Source organism: Cinclus cinclus, chromosome 5, assembly GCF_963662255.1.
Source record: "Cinclus cinclus chromosome 5, bCinCin1.1, whole genome shotgun sequence".
In the NCBI taxonomy this organism is placed as follows: Eukaryota; Metazoa; Chordata; class Aves; order Passeriformes; family Cinclidae; genus Cinclus; species Cinclus cinclus.
In genome coordinates this window covers 6,099,946-6,113,943 of record NC_085050.1, presented here as the reverse complement: position 1 = coordinate 6,113,943, position 13,998 = coordinate 6,099,946, and the positions used below count along the sequence as shown (strand labels likewise).

Sequence of the window (13,998 nt, the reverse complement as noted above, 5' to 3'; positions counted from 1 at the left end):
GTCTTTGGGAGTCAGCAAGTGGCCCCAAAATCTCATTGCTGGGCCAAGCCTTTTGAAGATAGCCAAAAGCATTTCCAGTGAACCCATGGTCACTGAGACAGCATCTGAAGCTTTTTAAATCTTGCCTCCCTCAAGAAGATTTATCAGCATCCCTGGGTTACATGCCAGCTCAAAGCTTTGTTTCAACCCAAATAATATTATTCCTAAAGACACCATGCTTCATCCAACATCCAGCAGCTCAGCACATGGATCTCCCTGCTGTATGTTTTTATATGGGTGCTCCAACATTTGTTTTGAGAGCTACCCTGTTCCAACAGCAACCATAAAGATCAATGCGACCTCTCCTTATCACACAGCCTTTCCTGTGTGGAATTCATTGTGATCTGGACCCCAGTGGCTATTGCATCATTTCTGTTTATGTGTAACCTCTGGCACTCTGCAATCTTATCTGCCTGCAGCCGGCTGCAGCAGAAGATGCGCAGCAGCACAGCCAGCTCTGGCAATCCTCAAACACTGGAAGGGGCCAGCTAAGAGTGGAGGTCAGTGAATGATTAGCAAAGCAAATCTGCAGTCACTGACAGCTGTATGGAAGTCAGCTCTCTCTCTGTCACCCCAGAGCAGGTGAGGCCTGGCTTTGCTGCAGCTCTACTCACCGATGACGATGAGGGTGTAGTTCACGTTGGTGCTGCCGAAGCCATTGGTGGCTTTGCAGATGTAGGTCCCCGCATCTTCGCTCTCCACCTCCTTGATTTTCAGCCCTTGCTGGAGGATTCGGAACCTCGTCCAGCCACTGTGGATAGTCCGTCCATCCTTCATCCACATGGTGAGGGGTGGGGGGTCGCCTTCCACTGGGCACAGGAGCTTGATGGTCCTGCCCAGCCTCACGGACTGGCGGTGAATCACTTTATCAGAGATCCTTGGGGGGCCTAGGAAAGAACAGAGACAGGAACAGCAGTTACGACTTTTGCCACTGACACAGCACTGATTCAAAGCCGAGTCATCAGTCTGGCCATTACATTGACTGCTGTACAGAATAAACGGTGCTTACCAAAAATCACTTACAACCAAGGCTGAAAATGTCAGCAATTACAGAGGGATACAGCAAGACCTGAAGCTGTGCCCTTGCCATCAGCAGCAGCTCAAGCTAACCCACCAGGGAAGCCCGGTTCTGAGGCTCTATTGCTTTTCCAAAATTTCCAGCATTTTGCCATCACAGGAAGGAGCCCCATACACAAACTGTTCTGCTTTATTTGGTAAAGAAACTTGTAGTTGTTTTAAACTTAACACCTGAAGGCAAAATTAGTAACAGCAGTGGCACTTACAACAAAACTCTGCCCCCCCATCCCCAAATGTTTTAATCCTTTCATGTTATATGTACAGTAATTCCCTTTAATAGTCACCAGATGGGCTTTATCAGAGACACATAAGCCTGCAGTTGTTGAACACAGAACATTCATTGAGTAGCGCTTCAGTAAATGATACAGCTTAGCTTGACACGTTAACATTGCTTACAGTCCAAAAGAGGATATTTTTATAAACTTCCTTAGCAACCCTGCCGGTTTGACCCACCTGACAAATATTTGCTCTTTGTAAAAGGTGATAATTTCACACAAAGGAGAGTGTCCCTGGAATGTCAGAGTAAAAACACTGCCACATGATAACAGGATGCACTTGGACAGGCCAACAATCAGAAAAAGAAAGAAGAGATAAAGACTCCAACAGTGGGAACAGTCCCACAGCTGAATTCCAACTGAAATTCTTCCCCAAGGCTCTGAAAAGTTTAGAGTCTTTTTCCTGCATCTGCCTTTTCTGCCTTTTCATTAATTGCACAAGTTCTCTACACAGATTGCAATAGCAGTGCTCTTCCCAGAATAGTCTATTAATGGGTGTGATAATGAGTGCCCTGTTCTTGCACAAGGACAAAATGTTTTCCTAAGGATTGCAGATGCTGAGTTGCACCCAAAACCCACAAGATGTTTGTGGGATTTGGAACTGTTCCCTCATATTTTACTCCTGCTCCTAGTGCTTTGCAGGACTGGACCAACGGGGGATAAACTACAAAGCTCGTATTTGCACTTCCTCATGACTAATTCCTATTATTCCAAAGTCTGCCTGATTTTTCCTCAGCATGACTAAGGCTGTACAAACAGTCCAGCTCCTGAATGACCCCAGAGCTGCTGTAGCAGTTACTCATGTTAAACTGCACCCATGAATTTTGCAGCTCTGCTGGTGAAAACAAGATGCTGCTCAAGCTGAGAACAGAGTGGTGAAGTAGCTCAACCTTATTAGAGTTTAACTAAGAGGCTGGTTAAATCAATGGGTCTTAGACAAACTCAGATTCTGATGAACTTCTAATGACCCAAAGTAAGGACCTTGAGAGCACTTATTCTGAAAAAGTCAGAGAAAACAAAGATAACAAAGAAGGCAAAGATAACATCCCCCCCCTTCACATCTTCCACAGTCACCTGTGGGACAGCATCTCAGAGGTGATGGCATCCTCCCACACTCCAAGGGAACTGGCAAAACACCATGAGAAATCTTGCCTTTCCAGGTGTTTTTAAAACTTCCAAACCACCCTTATGTTCTTCACCTTGTGAGATTTCCAACCATCTCTGTGGATTCAGAGATAACCCCAAGACCTTTTGAATGCTGGTCTGACACAAATTGCATTGCTGAATATTTTAAAGTGAAAATTCACCCTTGAAGAGGGGCTCTGTGTGTTGGCTTTGATAAGGCAGAATTCACAAATACTGGGTGAGAATCCACCCCCAAATTCTGTTACATTTCCCTACATGGTGCCCTCACTCCCTGCAAAGGAGCTGAAATGCCCAGACAAGTCCACAGACTTGCTTAAATCCTGGGCTGGACCTTGGAGAGGTTCTTTCTGACCCACAGCCCTATCAAACCAAGTCAAACTTTAAGAATAGTTTCACTGCAACCTACTTGTAAGCCAGGATACTACTTCATGCATATTCAAATTACAAAAACAGTTCTATAATTAGCACTGGGGGAAAAAAGTTTGGTGCAGGGCAAGCAGGGACAGTGGAGAGAGAGCACCCTCCTCCCAACTTGGAATCCTGCTGTAGGCTCCTTCAAAATCCCTTTCCTTCCGACATTCATGTTGACTCCTGATGAATTTTGAGACCTGGAGGGATCAGATAGTTTCCCAGTCACGTCATGTGCTTCTCTGGGACAGGCTGCACAAGCAGTGCTCCTGATGGCACCAGAGTTGCCTCTGGATCTGTCACATGTTTGGGTCAGTGGTAAGCTTGGTCCTCCTAAATGCCATTTTCCTTTGACTGACCTTTCATTCTGAGGAATTGTTGGATCAGTCCCTGTCACAGGATCTATCTGCAGACCTTTATGACATTTTGAAAAGGGTGCATTTCTTAGAGCCATTCTGCCTAAAAACATTACTGCAGCTCTTCATTAGCTCCTCCAGCAGCTTTCTCAGGAACAGGAATAAAAATCTTCCCTCACTCTTTTCCTGCTGTGAATTTTGCAGATACAGCATGCACTTCTCAGTAGTGTACAGCTCTAGGACAAACACGATAAGGTTTTATTTCTGTTCATTTAGTGATGTAAATATTCCCATTTTATTACCTATCATCTTTATATTAATAACTTTCTGCTCAAGCAGTACTCTCTGGAATCAGTGTTTTGATGCAAATATCAAGCACCATGATAATTATTACAAGACTGGAATTTACTACTGTGTTTACAAAGTACCACAGTATAATTCAGCACCTTCATATATGCCAGAGGCTTCAAGACATCCTGGCAAGCCAATGGTAGCTGGATCTCCTGAAGCTGGGCTACAGAAAGAACAAAATGTTGATATCATCACAGGTCTCTCATGTACAGGCATTCATTGGGTCTTATTTCACTACATATCTGTAGAGCCCTGCCGTGGGACTGCAACAGTGATGGATGAGTGCTTCTCCAGTGAAGACACCCTTTGGCACATGGCACCATTCTGCACCATCAGAGGCATCAGGGGAGGCAGCAGAGAGGGGTAAGTTTGTTTTGCATAAAGGCCCTTCTCCAATATCCTCTGGGTGCTGCTGACACAGAGCTGCCTCACACGCTACCTAGGCAGAAACACCTTCCCCTTCTGAATCCAGACATTAAGCTGCTCAGCACCACTCGGGTTCTCTTGGAAATTAATGTCCAGGGTTTCTCTATGGCAGTTCCGTCTCCTGCTAAATGAACAAAGCAAAAAGATGTAGTAAAAACGTGCTGAGCCCACCAATTTCCTGTGTGCAGCAGTTACTGAAGGAGATCCCCACCTTCCAGAACTGGTCCATAATATGCCAGGGGGTGCCCAGGAGAGCAGAGTGCCCAGCTATCCCTCCCAAGGCACTGATCTGGGAGTGTCCCTGGTGTCTGACCCTGCAGGGCTGGGGCACGTGTGTGCTCACAGCTGAGCAGTGCTGTGGGAGCAGAGCCCAGCACACAGGCCCTGCAGGCTGGGTACATTTCTACAGCTGCTTAGCAAGGCAAAATCCCAGGAAAGCACCTGCTGCTTCACCTACAGCTGCCAGGGAGGTAAAAACAGGCTGAACCCTGGCTGCAGCCATGGAGTTCCCATCCTTTGCTGCTGACGGCGTCTGTCCCGTGCTCTAATGCAGCATTAAAAGGCTGTGTTGAAGAAATTACTCAAATTACTGATGAAATTACTCCTCAGGAAGCCAGTGTCACGATCTCTGCCCTACTGGACTCCACCTTTGTGTCCTGTGTGAGCAGAAATTATCTAATTGAGTGCAATACCCTATGCCTGCTCACTATAGTGCTGCTCTTGCCTTGTTTGTGGGCAAAGCGACACTGCAAGATCTGGAGAGCAGCACCATAAGAGATCGTTCTGAAACCTGAAAACATTTCATTAAACCAGACTGTTAAAATACTAACTCCACATATTTACCAATGCGAAATTAACGCTAAATATATATCATCTCTCTGGCTAGGGGGGAATGAATCCTGTGAATTGCCATGTGCCTGCACTCACAGTCCAAAGCTCCAGACTGGATCTTTTCAAAGCGGAGTAGCAGAGAGCAAATGTCCCTGAGGAGGAGTCCCAGCACTGTGCTCCCCCCAGTTTCTCAGCCATTAAGCAGTGATTCTTGGAAACATCAGCCTTCTTTAAGTGCTGAGAATCTCCAATCTGTGATGCTCCTAGACACAGCAATTACTTCCTGCAGCATTTTTTCATGGGATATGGGGGAAGGGCATGAAATGAAGGCCCTAGGTAGATATTCCATCCAAGATTTTTAGGCATTTTTGTAGCCAGGAAGGGAGAGGGAACCACTGCAGTTTTTGCAATCAGGCAAGGACCCCTCTCTACAGCCACAGGCACTGCTTTTAAGCCTCATCTCAGTGGAGAGGGCACAGCTAGTTCTACAGTCTGTCTGAACAGAAGGAGCCCTCTCAGAAAGTTAAGCCCCACCTTGACACAAGCCCAGTGGGGGCAGGTTTTCTTAAGTCCCCCTGTTCTCAACCCAATAATTTGAGAAAATAATTTCTTAATACTCTGGCTGAGGAAGAAGGGTGGGATTTGACATCTGCGGATGTGACTCGAGAAGAAGTGATGAGAATGCAGCTGCCTCCCCCCCATGCTTCGTTGTTATTCTTTCTCCAAATACGAACTAAATATAACTTTGCCCCATAACATTCAAATCATTTTAGTTACTAGCAGGGATCATGCCTGGAGTTCCAAGGGCCAGGGTGCAATCAGGCTTAAAATATAATTTAAACAACCCAGAACCTACGTTTTCCACTAAGTTATTTTCTTGCTTGTAATTTCCCCATCTGCAAATACATATAAACACAACTAGAAAGAAACCAACAAACCCAGCCAAATGCCAAGTTTTCTGTTCAAGATCATATAAACCCAGTCAAACATTAACAAGGAAATGCTGTGATCACCTAATTTGTTTTAAATATTTCTGCTCACATACATGCAGACAAGTGTGCAGATTTATTTGCCTCATTTACGAATACAAGCAACTGGAATCTCCATTCTGTTCCATTATATAAAAGACAGACCCTACACCTGTCTTACTGAACAGCTGGGCAATTTTCAATTTATATCCACTATCCTACACCACAGAAAAGCCCCACTTGCTGGTCTGCTGCTGACGCTGCTTTACTAGCATTCCTGCTCTCCTCCCCAGTGCCTTGGGAAGGGATAGTGGTTGCCATTTCTTGGCAAAAGGAGTTATGTAAAATCCAAGAAAGCCCCTTTGCTTTAGCAAATAGCTATTTCCGGGAAACAGCAAAAACAATTTCTAGAAGTGTATTTAAGGCGCAGCAGTGGAATACCCTGGAGCTTCCTGTCTATATTTCTCATAGTCAAAAACACACACACATGTAATTATATTTTCCTGGTCTGCATTGCAAAGTTCATGCACTCATTCAACTCATACATGTAGTAAACATGATTTACAGCACTGTGTGAAAACCCTCTAGATATATGGCGTTTTGATGGTGACGCAAACCCAGCACCATAATTTAGTAACACCTAGCAGTGAAAGCTAAATGATTTCCCACTCCACATTCCTAACTTTCCATGAACCCCTTTTTACTGCTAACCTGGGGAGGAGATAGTGCTCCTACAATTGTTTGGGGTTAGCCTTGCTATTCCTTCAATTAAACTGCACACTAACATCAAGTTTCACATATGGTGAACGCACCAGCACTGACCCATGTCCTATGAGACCATTTGCCATCATACAGTTCAAAGTGAACTTTATTAACACATTAAACATAATTACAAAGAGGAAATTCCAAGGAAGGTCAACAAGCCCGGACAGTTTCTTGGAATGGAAAGTAATTTATAATATCCACATACTGTATTGTAAAGTTTATAAAGAAGTTAAGTAAGTTTTAAGAGCCCCATGGGTTATGTATATTTTATTATTTAATACCAAACACATTCACTTTCCACGTAGATAAGATTTCTTTTGAAGTGCTGTGTTAGCAAATTAGCAAAGTCATTTACAATGAAGCACCCAAACATCCCATCAACACATGGAATTAGCATGAGGAGCTGGGGTACCACAGACAGTGAGGAAAACAGAGCCAAGCGCAGAAATGTTTCATTACAACAGTGAGATGAAGAAATTGGACAAGGGTCACCAAGCAAACTGCTCATTTCGTGTAAACACAATCTCTTACACCAAAACCAGAGGCAACATTTGGCCTTCACCATGCTCATCACCGGGGTGATTCACAGCAAAGTGGATTTCCTTTACCTTTCCCATGCTTCAAGACGTACACAGGCAGTTGGAAAAGGCCACCTAAAAGCCATGTTTGAAACACACATCTGAGTTGCCTGCCTCAGGGTACCTGCTGCTACAAAGCTGGGCTGGACCACTCCTGCTTACAACCAGAGTTTAACTTTTCCTACTACAATTTAACCCTCTCTGCAAGACCAACATGAGGACTACGCACTCACACTCCCTGCATATCATTATTACCATTATTTGTATTGGCATTCAGGCTGTAATGATAGATCAATGGACAGAGGCCTGGCTCTGCTAGAACAAACTCTACTAAGCAGCAAATCCCACAGAGAAGGCTTTACAAAGCAGTGTTGGGGACAGTTTCAATCAACATGAGTAGGTGTTCCTGAAAGAGGGGAACTCTTGGCTCTCTGCACAGTTGGAAGCCATTACATGGAGAGCAGAACTGATAAAAATGCTTTTTGAGAGAGATAAAAGGATGAGTGTGTTGCCCATGTATCCCATTAACTAATGGAATAAGCAGTTCAAAGGACTGGTCAATCCAATCTTTTCATATTTTCAAAACAAAACAGTTTGCATGTCCAAAAGGTATGTGTTAGCCAAGTAAAGTAGGGGTCAGCATGGGGGTAACTGGTCCAAATGCTTTGGTATGTGACATGAGGAGATCAGATTAGATGAGCTAATGGGTCCTTCTTGGCTTGAAAACATAGGCGCCCACAGACAAAAACAATGCTTATCAAAAACAATCAAAAGATTAAAGAAAAAACCAACAGCATCTCTGTAGAACAAAGACTCTGAGCGAGCAACACAAAAACACCACAAGTATTTGCTGACCAGCCCTGATGGCTGGTCAGGCTTAGATTTGGAAATCATGAACTGTTTACAAGAGCAAGCTCTGAGCTTGGGGTGCATGGCTCAGCCCAGCAACCTGATGGAGAAAACAGCTTTGCAGATCCATTTCACAGCAACTGATGTGCCATATTTTCTCTTTCTTCCCTACCTCTGTGGTAGGAGTTGCTTTCCTGATGAAATGGATATTTATTGATAGCACAAAAAGTACCTGCCATATTTTAACATGAGTAATAACTAGCCCCTTGGGTGAAGGCTGCCAGTAAATTTCCTACTCTAGATGTTACAAAACTAGGGAAAACAGAATATCTGGGAACATGTTCTATTTAATTAAGTGCCCTGAATACACATTTCACTGACGTTTAATAAAATAGTTATTGTATGTTAAACAATTGGCACTTGATTATTGCTTAGATTTATTGCAGTCCAACAACAGTAGATGAGATACATATCTCTTACGTGGTTTCTAAATCCTTTGTGCATATGTTTTCAATAATCAGTTGGTATTTATTTAACATGAAATTACCATCTTATTAAATTAAATGTGCGTGGGTGACATTCAATTCCAACTGTTGCCTAACATATTTTCAGCAGAAAAAAAATAGTAACTTTCTCCCTCAGGTTTTGAGGTAGCAAATGCAAAAGAGTGTTAGGATTACTTCAAATTACTTTTGAAGAAACAGACTGAATATGCTGGAAAGTTTCTAGTGCAGAAGAAAATATATTATTTATTGTTTCTCAAGTGCTTCCAGTGGGCTTAGTGTCGGCCAAAGGAGAGGACTAATATTTCTACTCAAATGCTAATACCGACAGCACAGTTCAGGTATGCAGCTCAATGGATAACCAGAAAACTTTTTTTAGAGAAAAGATAAGTGCAACAAAGGTGTGTTGGCAAACACACTCGCACAATCTACCTCTTCCATTCCCATTCAAGAAGGCAATCCCAACTAAAAAATGGCATTCCTAATTTGTTGGGAATTTTTTCAGAAGAAATGGCCTTAGAACATGGCTTCAAGGTTTTAAAATTAGAAGATTTTTTTTTTAGCCTCCTATTTCTGGGAAGGACAAACTGCCTAATTCTGGAAGAAAGCTAGAAATCCTCTGGCTTGAGGGAAGATCCAGAATCCAACTGAAATTCCATAGCCCAAACTTGCTCTCTCCAAACCTAACTCAAACATCCACCATCTCCACCACAGGTCACAGAGGAACCATTGCTGCCAACACAAGGCATTTGTTTGCTTCCCATAATCTCTGGGAAACAATCCAGTCAGACAGCCCTGAATTACCTTCTGGGGTCCATCTATCAAAATTTTAACATAAATACCACTGTACTGTGCCCTTCCAACTGTTTCCCAACCATGCAAATCCTGCTTCACAAGCCCAGTGGATTTTCCAGCCAAATCGCCCACATCTTTAAGACTTTCAGTAAAACAAACCAAATGCTCCACAAGACTCAGTTTAATTCACTTTTTTTGTAACAAAACTCCGCTTCAAGCCACCAATAGCAACTACATTGCAAACCCCCAGGCTCCAAAGATAGGTGTTCATTTCTGAGACAACCTGCTCTGATTGTTGTCCCCTTCTTTGTCCCTCCTTCCTGCTTGCAGCATTTTGTCACCTATCCATTTGATTTGAACAGCTCCTAGAAAATAGGATGCCCAAGTTCATGCTTGGTGGCATAGGTTCCCCTCAAACCTCATTAGTCAATATTTAACCCAGTCTGAGCACTGTGCAGGGTTTAATAAGCTATTAGATGTTTCCCTAATAGACAAGTGGTTGTATGAGCACTGTGCAAGCAGGAAACTGTAAGTGTCATTGTTTACGTCTGCAGGAAAACAGAAACCACGATGGTTGACTCTGTCATACTCAGGAATGATGGGAACACAGACCTTTAAATAGTTGGTTTGCCTTTCTGCTAGTCCACAGCAGCCTTTTCAGCCACAGACTGACACAGGAGCCTTTTTCACTTGTATCCAAGGATTTGGTTTTCCCCAAAATATTCTTTAAAAGTTTTTTTTCTACCAGAATTCACTCTAAGGTATAAAAGTGGAGAAGACTTTAAACTCTTCCCTCCACTACTGGTTCCTACTGGCCTTTCCCAATACCCAGTATGGAAAAGTGTGATTAGTGCACTAGGAATCAGAGGAAAACCATCTTGAACACTCACTCTTGATCATGGGACACAGCCAAAATATCTCTAGGCCTTCTGCTGTTGGGAAATCAGTGGCAGTGCCCTGCATGGCGAGGCTGCTCTCAGCCCTCCCTTTCCTCTGCCCTCATCCCTGGGGGCTTCTATGTTTGGTCACCACAAAAGCGTGGTAACAACTGTTTGATGGTGACCACAAAGAGATAAACATCGTGGTATTTAAGAACTGCAGATATTTTCAGAGGCTTCTCTAGAACAGAAAGCATTTCTAGCTGAATGGCTGAATAGCAGGCTTGGTATGGAGCCTTTGGCAGGACTGTTTTTCTAAGAGAAAATTGCATTTTTGTCAAGACACAACACTTTACCTGGTTTTCTCTTTCAAAGAGTTTTGCCTGGCTTTCTCCCCTTTTCAGCTTGAGAAATATTAATTCAAATCAAAGTAAAACACATGCAGTCAAAAAAGTTGTTATTTTAAAAGTATATTGATTATGCAATGGTAATATTTTTAATTGGTTGTTTAATTGAAATATGAAAACTGTTTTGATTTTGGAAAGTAATAATATATATGTGTGTGTGTGTGTGTGTATTTATATATATAACTTGTCTTGCTCTGGAAGAAAAATTAAAAGTAAAAAAAAAATTAAAAAGTCTTGCTCAAAAAAAAAAAAAAAATGCAACACACCTTCAGAAGAGCAGCATTTTAAAATCCTGCCTGAAATCATTCACTGTTGCCCTACCGAAACCTCCCATGGTAGGTATGATAGGAGTTGGCTCTTTCTATCTGAATTAAACTCTCATCATAGAGGTCTACCTTGCATATGTCTACATCAGTGTCTTAACCTGGGCCAGAGATGTGCTTTAAAATTAATTTTTTTTTTATCTTTAGCATCAATTATACTCTGCCTCACATAATGAAGCTGTTTTGGTGCACATGGACTGAGTTGCTTTTGTAAGAAATTCAGCTGCAAAGGGGCATTTACTTCTCAGGATCAGACTAAAGCTATTCTGAAGTGAAACACTCTTCTGAAACGGGGGTGCCACATCCTCAAAACCAAATGGTTTGTTTTATAGATCCAATCTTCCAAAACCCCACCAGCTGCCAATGCAGGTACCTGGGTCCCTGGGAAAACATAAGCAGAAGCTGTCCTCTGCATTTCCATTAACGAACACTCAATCTACATGACCAAACTGGAGCTGGTCCAGAATATACTCCCAAAATGCCTTTAGCGTGAACATCGCCTCCTCAGCACCAAATATTTCACTTTAAAGATTTGTTCCTGTAGTGCCATTCTACAGCCTAGCTTATACACACACACCTATACATCACTTCCAGAATGGGAAAATACTTGAATGTACTTTAAAATAAAGTTTTTCCCAAGGCTGATTCATTGAAAACCTACATTTAAACTCCAAAGACAGCAAGTCTCCTGCACAGGGAAACTATCACTGAATTCTTACAGCATTCCCATCTGGCTCCTGCTCTTCAAATACTGAGGCACACACTACCTGATGTAAAAACACAATACACTCACCAGGACAGAGGCAAGTGCATCTTTCTGCAGCCTGCCTGCATCTGGGAGAGCTTCAAACAGATCCATGTCTTCTGCCCCTCCTCTGGTTTGCTCACAACAGGGTTACTGCACTCTTTCCTGGCTTTATTCATTTTACTGTCAGGAGAGAGTGAAGATTTTGTTGTTCTGTCAGATTTACTATGTCCAATTGCACCACCTAGGACTGCCAGAGGCTGTGCTGTAAAGTCCTGGGACTGTTCAGCTTCTAAAATCAGATTTGTATTTAATCTGGTATGTCCAAAGGTTTACTGCATCCCTTGCTGCTCAAAAGTTGCTTCACATCACCTGCAGAAAGGTATTCCTCCTATACCTCTATTGCACACCAGGGCAGCATGTGTCAGGATGAATGGCATTAGCAAACCAGCAGCTAGCAGTGGTGATATTCTGCCAAAATTGAATCACTGAAAACAAATATTTAAAATATAAATCCATTAATATTCCCGAAACTATACAAAGGATTTGGAAATACTCCTTTGCTGAAGATCCCACATTGCCTGCCTTTTATCCCTGTACATCTGCATCAGCAGCAAGATGGTGCTAATTATTATTATTTGATACACGAGCAAAATTACCAACCCCCTGTTCTCAGCACAGCCCCTTGCTTCTGCCCAAACTTCAGCAGCTACAGAGACACACAGGAGTTTTGCTGACATTGACTGCTCTGTGATTTCAAGTGACACCATCCCGCTGGCGGGCTGCGCACTGGAATGTAACATCATATCCAGCAGGTAGATAGAGACACTGGAATATCAATTAATGTGCAATCCTATTACCTCAGTGTCTGGTAATGTGCAGTCCCAGCTACCTTCCTGCAAGTGGAAGGGGGAGAAACCTTGAGAGCACAGGCGCTATCTAGGAAAAGCTGTGCACGGAGAAATATTGTCTTGGCACGTGACTGTGGAGCTGCCCCACATCCCATTGCACACGTGCAGGTACCAGCACACGCAGGACACATCAGCTGTCAGCAGGAATTCCTGCCTGCACACTGAAGTGCTGCTACAGCCTGTCTGCCCAGCCTGCCCTGGTTGATGCATCTGTCCGCTTGCATAAACGTTTCTGGGCTTCTCCATTCACAGAAATAAGTTTTACTGTTGAAGTGACTTGAACTTGTTCTTGAGGGAAGCCATGTCAGGAATTACTCCATGCTGCTCGCTGGCATTTCTGAGCAAGGAGTCAAGAGGTCAAAACCGAAGGTCAGAGAACAGCAGCCATGCAGGATCCCTTCCTGTACCTGAGGCTGGAGAAATCAGCACATTCCTAATCAGCCACTAATCCCCTTATCTTTACTGCATGTAAATTCCAACCCCTTCCCAATGTCTGTACCATGGAATTCTCCAATCTGATTAGAGAAACCCCATTGGAAGACTCATCAATAAAAGATGGAAATGTGTAAAATCAATTTGCTGTATATCACAAACAGCACCTCAAACCCCTCCGGGGATCAAAGAACCGCCATCAAATAGCAACAAATAGAGGGCTGTTAAAAACACTTCTTATCTAATAGTGGATGTGACTATTTGACAAAAGACAAAATTCACTTAGGATGGGAGAACAGTGCTGCATTGTTTGACTGACAGTAAAGGATCAGTTCGTGACTAAGGCAGAACAGGCAATGTAAGAAAAGTTGTCATTTAAGGCCAAACTGTAAAAGTGTGAGGGCAGAAGACAAGAGGGATTAGATGCACTCTGACTCACAATTTACTCCACCAACAATCTCAACTTTACTTCCAGTAGGTACAGCATGGAGTGCTATTGGCATGGAAGAGATGATCAATTATTTTGTCATTTAGCATTTCTCTCATTTGAAGCAATAATCATTGGTATGGCTGAGCAAAAGACTTTATCTTTTGGTCCTGAGCTCAGTCAAGCTTTGCGTGAAATGGCTTCACCAAGAGGGTCCAGAGCTTTGGCTCACTAAAAACAGCCTGGACTCCATTATTTTAAGTGCAGCAGTTTTTAGTGTTGAAAACAATGAAAATTTGGTAATGCTCCTAAAAAACAAAATATATTGTCAAGATCTCTCTCCCTCCTACGTCACTTTCCTATAGTGAATATAAGGGAAACAAAGCCTCCTTAATGTAATTCACCACAAGACAGAGAAAAATACTAAACTAGAAGAAAGCAGAGGCCAATCCAACTCCTATGTTTCATCTATTGAGGGGAGTTAGCCAAAACTCACAATTTTAATTTT

At 42.9% G+C, this 13,998-nt stretch overlaps 1 protein-coding gene across 2 annotated transcripts in view; it reads right to left on the bottom strand.

Moving 5' to 3' along the window:
- The window catches only part of FGFRL1 (fibroblast growth factor receptor like 1), a 163,062-nt gene that overhangs the window by 81,119 nt on the left and 67,945 nt on the right, over positions 1–13,998 (bottom strand). For both annotated transcript variants that reach the window (XM_062493320.1, XM_062493321.1), the window contains exon 3: positions 654–926. In XM_062493320.1, coding sequence (XP_062349304.1) covers positions 654–926 — 273 coding nt within the window. The remainder of the gene's footprint in view (positions 1–653; positions 927–13,998) is intronic.